This window comes from Lynx canadensis, chromosome B2 (genome assembly GCF_007474595.2).
Source record: "Lynx canadensis isolate LIC74 chromosome B2, mLynCan4.pri.v2, whole genome shotgun sequence".
In the NCBI taxonomy this organism is placed as follows: Eukaryota; Metazoa; Chordata; class Mammalia; order Carnivora; family Felidae; genus Lynx; species Lynx canadensis.
The window spans coordinates 55,265,303-55,275,643 of record NC_044307.1 but is presented as its reverse complement, the minus strand read 5'-3'; the positions used below and the strand labels follow the sequence as shown (position 1 = coordinate 55,275,643).

General features: G+C 37.1%; 1 protein-coding gene across 1 annotated transcript in view; it reads right to left on the bottom strand.

Moving 5' to 3' along the window:
- Nucleotides 1-205: 205 nt before the first annotated feature.
- Nucleotides 206-10,341, bottom strand: part of PRIM2 (DNA primase subunit 2) — a 346,574-nt gene continuing 336,438 nt past the window's right edge. The window contains exon 14 of the mRNA XM_030315767.2: nt 206-814. Within this exon, the coding sequence (XP_030171627.1) occupies nt 590-814 (225 nt within the window). The 3' untranslated portion in view covers nt 206-589. The remainder of the gene's footprint in view (nt 815-10,341) is intronic.

The following is a 10,341-nucleotide window of genomic DNA, read 5'->3' as shown; positions in this document are numbered from 1 at the left end:
ACTGTGTATCCAGCTCTCCTACCCTTCTTTGTGTGGCCCCTCTCTATCCTTTGTTGTGCAGAAGCTATTCGTCAGCCTTTAGTTCTTCAGAAAGAACTTCTGTAGGTGTAGGTGTAGGTTGGGTGTGTCCCGCGTAGAGTTCAGGATTTTCCCATGGCACCATCTTGGATCCCTCCTCATAATATGACTCCTTCAACTACACACATTAATACACATTTTTGTATTTATTGACAAAAATGGTCCAGAAAAGGATTAAGTAAAAATTACAGTGGTAAGGGTTAATAGTTGTTTTTAGTTCTACTGTCTCTAGGAAACTGTAAGCAGTCTAGAAAGCTGTTATGTCTCCTAAAACAGGACTTAGATCACACCACTCAAGTGTTAGATTTCAAGAGAAATTCTTCCTTTTTTCCCTTTTGTCAAAGCAAAATAGAATGGAGGTCTTTGTTTTTACCCGTAAGCCTGCTTTCCAGAGGATGAACTGGGGTGGGGTGGGGTGGAGGGAGTAGACAAAGAGGTTAAAAAAGAAACAGGCAAAATCTTGAAAGAAATGAAAGCTAGAGAGGAAAAATGGTTCTTAAGCGCTTAAGAATCATTCATTGAAGTAATCCTCTAGTCCTTCCATATCCACTTCCAGAGAGGAATTCAGAGAGGCCAGAGCAGATGATGCATCCTTGTTTTTCTGGACACTTGGTTTGGGTTGAGGAGCTTCTGGTTGGATGGACTCCTTTCTGATGTCTTTACTACCAGTTAGAATCCGTTGGCTCTCAAAAAAGAACTGGTTAGGATGGCTCAAAGAAAAGCCACAATCATCCACCTGTGTAAGAAAGCAAATGTATATATTAACACAAAGCAAAGGTATAGAGGGACTTCATAAACCAGTCTAGACCTTGTTCAAAAACTATTTAATGCCCAGAACATGGATCTTAGTAGTTCTCGGTCATAACACTCAATCCAGTACTTACATGATTTCATTCAGAGGGTGCTTCAACTACTACCTAAACATTAATGGCTTCTTGCATTTGTATTTCCAACCCAAACCTCTGCTCTTAGTTCCCGTTCCCTATCCAACTCTACTTCCAGATCTACCTCTTAACATCTCAGATGGCTAAACAAAGTGGCTGCCATATTGTCTGTCAATAAATATTTTGTTGTTTAAAAAAAAAAAAGAAGAAGGGTATAATCTTTAAACATTCCAGAATTGGGGCACCTGGATGGCTCAGTTGGTTAAGCATCTGCCTTTGGCTCAGGTCATGATCTCGTGGTTTGTGAGTTTGAGCCCCACATCAGGCTCTGTGCTGACAGCTCAGAGCCTGGATTCTGCTTCTGATTCTGTGTCTCCCTCTCTCTCTGCCCCTCCCCTGCTTGCACTCTGTTTCTCAAAAATAAACAAAATATTAAAAAATAAACATTCCAGGACCATAGGGAGTGGACATAAACAGACACTGTTTTGATATTGGTCCCTGATACCACTCATGTTTTAGAGTATATTTATAAATCTGGCCTATGTAATCCCACTTAGTATCATAATTACTGAAAAAGCAACCTAATGTAATTTCTTCATTCCAATCTTGAGTTTTCCCCGCTCTTACTTTTTTTTTTTTTTACTTTTTTTTTTTTAACGTTTATTTTTTTTGAGACAGAGAGAGCCAGAGCATGAACAGGGGAGGGGCAGAGAGAGAGGGAGACACAGAATCGGAAGCAGGCTCCAGGCTCTGAGCCATCAGCCCAGAGCCCGACACGGGGCTCGAACTCATGGACCGCGAGATCGTGACCTGAGCTCAAGTCGGACGCTTAACCGACTGAGCCACCCAGGCGCCCCTGCTCTTACTTTTTATATAAAATTTTTTTCTTTTGGTAATTTTCAGTGGGACTTAACATAAAACTATGAACCTGCTCATGTTTGCATTATTTCTTTTCACAAATACTATCACTAAACTTTAAATTAAATCTTGAATATCATTTCCAATTACCCATTACCCTGTGCCTTTACTATTCAATGATGCTTTTACAAGGTGTTCAGATGATATTTGAACATTTAGCAAATACTGCTTTTTTTAACTTTGATTCTAGAAACTTTGATTCTAAAATTTATTAATAAAGAAAAATATATTCCTTAATATTAGCAAGCACTTATTTAATGACTACTGTGTACCAGACATTATTCTAAGTGGCATAAAACACACATATATACTCATTCACAAACATGCATATATTTAGTTAACTTCCATTAAGAGCACTGTGAAGGTAAATTATCAGTACTTCCCACTTTAGAGAGAGGTTAAATAACTTACCCAAGATCACACACTGGCAGGGCTGGAGATGGGATATGAATTAGCACAGTCCATGCTCATAACCAGTATGTTCTGCTGTCATGTCCTTGTGCCAAGGTCAATGATTTTATAATGTATTCATTTCTTAAGTTGTATAAACCTTTACTAACTCTTGGGCTGTGACCTAAGAGCAAGATAGCTCCTAAAGTGTAAACCTTCTACATGAGTCACTTTCTACACACTCAACCAGTGGGTCAGATTGAATTGATCACATGTCGAATCTCTGCCCTCCCTGCCTTCTGCAGTGGAAGCTGACAACCAAAGGATACCATTTTACTGCAGTTATTTGTTGTTGTTTTTTGTTAGGGGGTATTTTCATTTCAATTTTTTTTTTTTTTTTTTTACAAACTGAGAAGCCATTACACTTTTTTGTTCATTTGTCTTATATTAACCTTTTTATGTCTCTCTTTGTACTGAAGTGACTTGTATATATATAGTAGGTATCTAAATATTTGGTGAGTTGAGCCCAGAACCAACAGTGTATACCAGTCATATGTGCCACATTATGAGCTGGTAGTTTTTCAGCACACAAGAATGCATTTGACTAAGTCTAAAGAAATTTCGAGCCTAGTGAAGTCAGTCATATACTTAACACTCTTTTATTCTTGATAGAGGTTTTTAAGGGTCACAGATAAAGGCTTATTATCTCCATATTAGAGACACATTCTGGCTGGGGAGATCAAGGAAGGCTTTGTGAGAGAAGTGCTATATGAGTTGAATTTGGGAAGATGGAGAAAGTGAAAAGCTGGGATAATGAGGTCAAGGTTAATACAAACAGCAGAGCCACATGAGCAAGGTAAGAAGCAATGTCCCTGGAAAGCAAGTAGATCAGATGGCCTGGTGTAAAAGGCATATAAAAGGGAATAATAGGAAATGAAGTTGGGAAGACAGACTGGGGCCCGACCTCAGAGAGCCTTGAAACTCAGGGTAAGTAGTCTAGACCTAATTTTGCAGGCATCAGGGAGTCACTAAAAATCCTTGAGAGGGGAGGTGATGTGATTAAAGCAATGGATAATCGTATGGTGGATTCAAATGGATTAGCAGGGGGTTAAAAGAATTGCTGTCATGGTTCAGAATTAACCCTTTTAACAGGTGAACCAATAAACAGAAACAAGGTGTTTTTTGGTAATACTTGAATACCCCAGGATTCTCTGATTCTCTTTAGTCAGCTGTTGATATATGTTGGGCCAATAATTTTATAGTAAAGTCAGTGTATAGTAGATTGATAGCATTTAGACTAATTCACTTTAAGAGTTATTACTCAGGTCACTAGAACAAATTTTTATCTGCTACCTTGCTGCTTAATTTTAAAATGTTTCCTGAATATTTTATGATAAATCTATAATTTTTATTAACAATGGAGTCATTTGTGAACTTCATTATATTCGATTTTTCACCCAACTCATTAAAAAGTAGGAGATATAAAGTTTGCATTTTACCAAGTGTTTCATGAAAAGTTTTTTATGTAACATATCAATCAGAAGGCTTTACATTTTATAGAGAACATTAGAGATTGGAAAGACCTTGAAGATCCTTTCGATTGAACCTTCTACATGTAAAACGAGGAACATGAAGCCTAAAGAGATTACCTAGTTTATGCAAATCATTGAACAAGTAACTGGTTTTGTCTGAATTATAATTAAGGCCTTTGACCAGATCACTTAGTTGCTCTGAAATCTGTTTTAAGAGGTTTTTATGCAAAGTCAAATAAACTTACAATCATAACATAATATTTTTAAAATTTTTAAAAATGTTTATTTATTTTTGAGAGAGAGAGATTGTGTGAGCAGGAGAGGGGCAGAGAGAGAGGGAGACACAGAATCTGAAGCAGGCTCCAAGCTGTCAGCACAGAGCCTGACACGGGGCTTGAGCTCATGAACTGTGAGATCATAACCTGAGCCAGAGTTGGATGCTCAACTGAGCCACCCAGGTGCCCCAAGATTATAAGGATTATAAAAAACATAGTGGTATTATTTCATGTAAAAAAAAGAATCTACTGCTTTGGCTATAATTACATTGGAGATTTTCTACACCTAAAGTTTCAACGTGTTAAAATTCTCAATACATCTATCATCACGGAGAGGACTCTTTGGATCAAAATAAATTAAACTTCAATTTGGACAAAACGAAATCTTTATAAGCCTCGGTTTCCTCATCAATGAGGTAAAGATATTAATATGGTTGCTATGGGGAAAACCAAGAAAACAGGAGTGTAGAAAGAAAGTTGTTGGTTCTATGCTATCTACTGGCTTTGCAAAGACTCAAGAAAAGCAAGTCACTTAAAAAAAGAAACAAATTGAGGGGATCCTGGGTGGCTCAGTCAGTGGAGACTCAGACTTCGGCTCAGGTCATGATCTCATGGTTCATAAGCTTGAGTGCCGCATCAGGCTCTGTGCTGACAGCTCAAAAGCTGGATGGAGCCTACTTCGGATTCTGTATCTCCCTCTCTCTCTCTCAAAAATAAACATTAAAAAAAAAAGTTGAATTCCCAAAAGTTAAGGGAAAAAGATCATATTGCTTTAAATGTGTCCTTAGCTCCCTCTTCCACTTGAAAGAAACCTGAACTGGAAATTATTGATGGCATATTATAGGTGTAGTTAATTAAAAAAAAAAAAAAAGTTGAATTCCAGGGTACCTGGGTGGCTCAGTTGGTTAAGCATCTGACTGTCTTGATTTCAGCTCAGATCATGATCTTACAGTTTATGAGATCAAGTCCAGTGTGGAGTTCTGCACTGACAGCGTGGAGCCTGCCTGGGATTTTCTCTCCCCACTTCTCTCTGCCTCTCCCTTACTCTCTCTCTCTCTCTCTCAAAATAAACTTAAAAAAAAAAATTGAACTCCAATCTCAAAACTATACTCAAATGAGACCTTGCCTGTACATCGAAAGATGAATAAAAGACCTTTAAATGTTTTTAACTTTAAAATATATTGTTTGAAAAATGCACATATTTTTTATTCACTTTAATTTTCTTATTAACCAACTAAAACAGTGACAAGGGTCTTGAATCAAGGGCATGTACCATGTTACTATGTGACATTTGGGTTTTCAACAGTCTCTCTTAGGTTGGGGATTGCATTTTTGTAACTCATTTTGCTAATAAGTTCATTTTACTGAACTTACGGTCTAATTCAGTTGCTTGATAGCATGATGAAATTATGAAGTTCCTTCTGTATGGTGGATTGTACTTTTTTCTAAAATAGGTTGTCTTTTAAATGTTTTCTTTCTTTCAGTTTTATTTCTGGCTAAAGGAAGTGTAATGGCTGCCATTCAGTTTCCTTTCAGCTTGTCCAGAAAAATTAACTTTGGTTTATGCCCTCCCCCCATTGAAAACAGATTTTACTTCAAAATGAATTTAGAATAGAGAAAGCAAATTATCCCCATAGAAACCCTCAATTTTAATTTATTTCTGCTTAAAGGTCAGCAGCTATTTCCTTTACTCCTTATTTTTAAAAAAGTAGGAACATTCTAGATTTGGAAACAGAATTTTTGTTTCTTTCCTTGCCGTTTTTCTTAATTGGCTGCTATTGGTGATGTTTTCCTTTTGGTGGGTCATTTTTTATGTTTTGTACATTGTGTTCACTAGTGAGAAAGGGAAATTCTGTGATGTATTTTCATTCTGCCATATTAGCTTAGTAGTCTCAAAGTACTGTAAGGGATATGAAATAAGATCAGTGTAGTTGGCATCCAGAAAGAAGGAAATGGGTTGGACGCCTTTATAGGCTACATTATAAATTTTGGATTTCATCTTCAGAGCAATTTGGAAGCCCTTTAAGGTTTTTTTTTTTTAAAGCAGTTTACTAAAATAATCATGTTCCTCTATTTTAAAGATCATCCCAACAGCTGTGTGGAGGGTAAAGACCTGGAATGGTGCATGTGTTGTAGATAGTGGGAAATGAGTTAGGAAGCTACTACAGTGACCCAAGCAAGAGACAAGATGATGGCTTCTAGCCCAGTACTCTAATTGATATCCATAATAATGACCCTGAATTATTATAAAAGAGCTTAATTTTATTTGGTATATCCTGTTCAAGCTTGCAGGCAAATGTGATAGAATTTAATAAGATTTCTGCAAAGATTTATATGGTGGGAAAAAAATGCTCAGCTATTTGGCAAATAAGTATCAAGAATGACTCAGTTTGCTAAAGAAATGATTTTCAATTACAATTCAGAGATTAATCCACACAAGGCCAAGTGTTTTCATTTACACATGGAGCATACCAAAAGCAAAAAACAGACCACAGTATAAAACATTGCTCCCTAAAAAACACTGAGGAAAACAGATTTCAAGCAGCCCAGATTTTGACATCTACTTACAGAATCTCTCTCAAACATTTGCTTGGAATCAACATGTTCTGCACACGATGACCTTCACACAAACATAGGTCTCATATTTCTGCCACAGCAAATGTAGATTTTGAAGGAATGGAAGCAATATTGTTTTACCTATGGGATGTTTGGGTTTTAATCAAGAGATTTTGCAATGACAGCTTATAATGAGGCAGCTGGTATTACCAAAAAAGCCATATGGAACTATCATAGTGCGGCTGTAAATGGTATCAATTAACTGGTTCATTTTCAAAACTTTCGTTAAAATGAGCTTGATCGCAAAATCCTCAGGAAAATAAATGTAGCTTTAAAAATTTTTGTTAAGCGGGGAGGCAGGCAGGATGGCAGAAAACTGACAATAAAAATGGATTCTAGTTTTAATTTAATGAGAAAAAATAATAGATATTCACAACTAAAAATCTATAATGAGACATCTAGCGAATTCAAACAGCCTTTTTATTCCATTGATTTTTATGTGGCTTAAGTTATATGTGGGAGGATTTAGACATACATCTTTTCAATATCTTCACTAATCTAAGGCAAGTTTTTAAATTGCCCATAGCAGTAATATTCCTGTAAGAAAAGAATACTCAGTAGATACTACAAAAGCAGATCTGGGAACTAGAAATTTTCTTCTTATTTTTTGTGATTATGTCACAAACTCAATGTTTAAATCTAATTTTCACATTTTAAAAAAAGGAAAGAAGTTGAATGACAGACCTTAATTTGTGGAAGTTCTAAGGTGTCTTATTAAAGAGAATCCACAAATAATTAAGAACTCTCAAGCTGAGTAGGCAAATTAAGGAATATGGTCTCTAAGAAAAAGGTTAATTCAAAACTGGTGCGGAAAATATCAAACAAATGTGGCTTATCGGGTGAGATTCCTAGACTGCTAAAACTAATGAGAATTTGTGCTTGTTTCTATTTAAGTGAGGTTTATTTTGTCTTTTAAATTTTGTGAAAACAAAGTCTTTATGGTGGTAAATAACAGTAATATTTTCAACAGTTAGGTGTAATAGAAAGAAGGGGAAGAGCCACAGCAGACAGTGGTAGGGATGGTTCTGGCTCCGGATCTCCTATTTACAAATTATGGTACCTTGGGCAAGTCATGTAGAATTGTTGGTTTTCAGGTTTTTTTTTTTTTTAACATAAACTATTATAGTTGGATCATAAATATAGACAAGAAAATGCTAGTGACCTCCACAGTCATTATTACAGGTACAGTATCAGATTCCATAGAAGTACACAGTCATGGTCAGGCTCATAAGCTTTAATGACTTACTTAGTCCATCCCTTATAAGCAGTAGGACCTTACACAGGTTGCTCACCTTCTCTAAACTTTATTCATAAATGGGAATAAAAATAGTACCTCACTGTAGTACTGTAGTGTGCATCAAAAGAGCTAATGTGGTCAAAGTACTTAGTGCTGTATTGGGCATGTGTTAAGGGTTCTACAGATGTCGGTTACAGTACTGTATTCATTATTACAGTACTGTAATATTATAGGATATACTTTTCCTATGAAATATTTTATACTATAAGAGATTCTGTTATTATATAACCAAAATATAAAACATATTCCATAAAAACTAAATAGGAAAAATAAAAATGATTATAAGACAGCATAGCATGGTAGCTGATGATGAATTCAACGAATGCAACATCTTTTGGGGGAGGGTCACGGATGAATCCCTTTGAAACCTGATAAACAACAGACTCCGAAAAAATGCACATATACACTCACAGAAAAAAATGTCTCAGGAAGTTGGATGTCTGTCCTAGGTTAGGGAGCCATGATCAAGACCAGCAGTTGCAAACAGGGGGTCAGTGAGCTGAATTTCACCTGCAGATGTGTTCTACTGACTTGTATACAGTCTTCAAACTTGTCAATGTGAATGCCCCTAACAGGATGTGAATTCATCAGCACACCATGGTGCCTCCCATACTCTCTGGTGTTAATCTCAGCTACCTTCACAGTTTTTTTTTTTTTTAAGTGAGAGAGAGAGAGAGAGAGAGAGCATCTTAAGCAGACTCTATACCCAGCACAGAGCCTGATGAAGGGCCTGATCTTACAACTCTGAGGTCATGACCTGAGCTGAAATCAAGAGTCAGACACTTAAATGACTGAGTCACCCTGATACCTCTACCTTCACTTTTTTGGGTTATTTGCCTAACCTCTGTAGGCCTCTGAGTCGTGACCCTTGCTTTACATGTTTCAGAACCTACTAGTTGGTCTTCTTATATAGGCATATTTTGTTTTATTGCATTTCCCAGATATTGTGTTTTCTACAAATTGAAGGTTTGTGGCAACCCTGCAGTTGAGGGAGTCTATTGGCATTTTTCCAGCAGTACTTGCTCACTGTATGTCTCTGTCACATTTTGGTAATTCTCACAGTATTTCAAACTTCGTTATTTTTGTTATGGTTATCTTTGATGTTACTACTGTAATCGTGTTGTGGCATCAGAAACCATGCCCATATAAGATGCCAAACTTAAACTGATAAATGTTGTATGTGTTCTGACTCCTCCACTGACTGGCCATTCTCCTGTCTCTCTTTCCTCCAGCCTGCCTATTCCCTGAGACACAGCAATACTGAAATTAAGCCAATTAAGAACCTACAGTGGCCTCTCAGTATTCAAGTGAAAGGAAGAGCCACAAATCTCTTACTTTAAATCAAAAGCCAGAAATGATTAAGCTTATTGAGGAAGACATGTTGAAAGCTGAGACAGGCCAAAAGCTAGGCTTCTTGTGCCAGTTAGCCAAGTTGTGAATGCAAAGGAAAAGTTCTTGTAGGAAATTAAAAGTACTACCCCAGTGATCACACAAATAATAAGACAGCAAAACAGCCCTATTGCTGATATGGAGGAAGTTTTCGTGGTTTGGACAGAAGACACACCAGCCACAAGATTCCCTTCAGCCAAAGCTAATCCAGAGCCAGGCCCTAACTCTCTTCAATTTCATGAAGGCTGAGAGAAGTGAGGAAGCTATAGAGGAAAAGTGTGAAGCTAGCAGAGGTCGGTTGGTTCATGAAGTTTAAGGACAGCAGCAGTCTCTGTGACCTCAAAATGCAAGGTGAAGCAGCCAAGTGTTAATACAGAACCTGCTGCAGGTTATCCAGAAGACCTAAATAAGGTAACATATGAAGGAGCTACACTAAACCAACAGATTTTCAACGTAGACAAAAGAGTCTTCTTATGGATGAGCACAGAAAGTGGTTTCATGATATGGAATGTACTCATGGTGAAGATGTTGGGAAGATTGTTGAAATGACAACAAAAGAGTTAGAACCTGACATAAATTTAGTTGAGGAAGCAGCAGCAGCAGGGTTTGAGAGGACAAACTCCAATTTTGAAAGACGTTCTACTGTGGGCAAAATGCTACCAAACAGCATCACATGCTATAGAGAAATCATCCATGAAAGGAAGCTAAGTTGATAAGGCAAACTTCTCTGTTGTCCTTTTTTTAAAACCAACCACAGCCACCCCAACCTTCAGCAACTACCACCCTGAACAGTCAGCAGCCATCAACATGGAGGGAGGAACCTCCACCAGTAAAAAGTTATAACTTGCTGAAAGCTCAGATCGTGGTTAGTATTTTTTAGCCATAAACTATTTTTTAATTAAGGTATGCAAAAATACCTATTAATACCTGTAATAATGCTACTACACACTTAATAGACTACA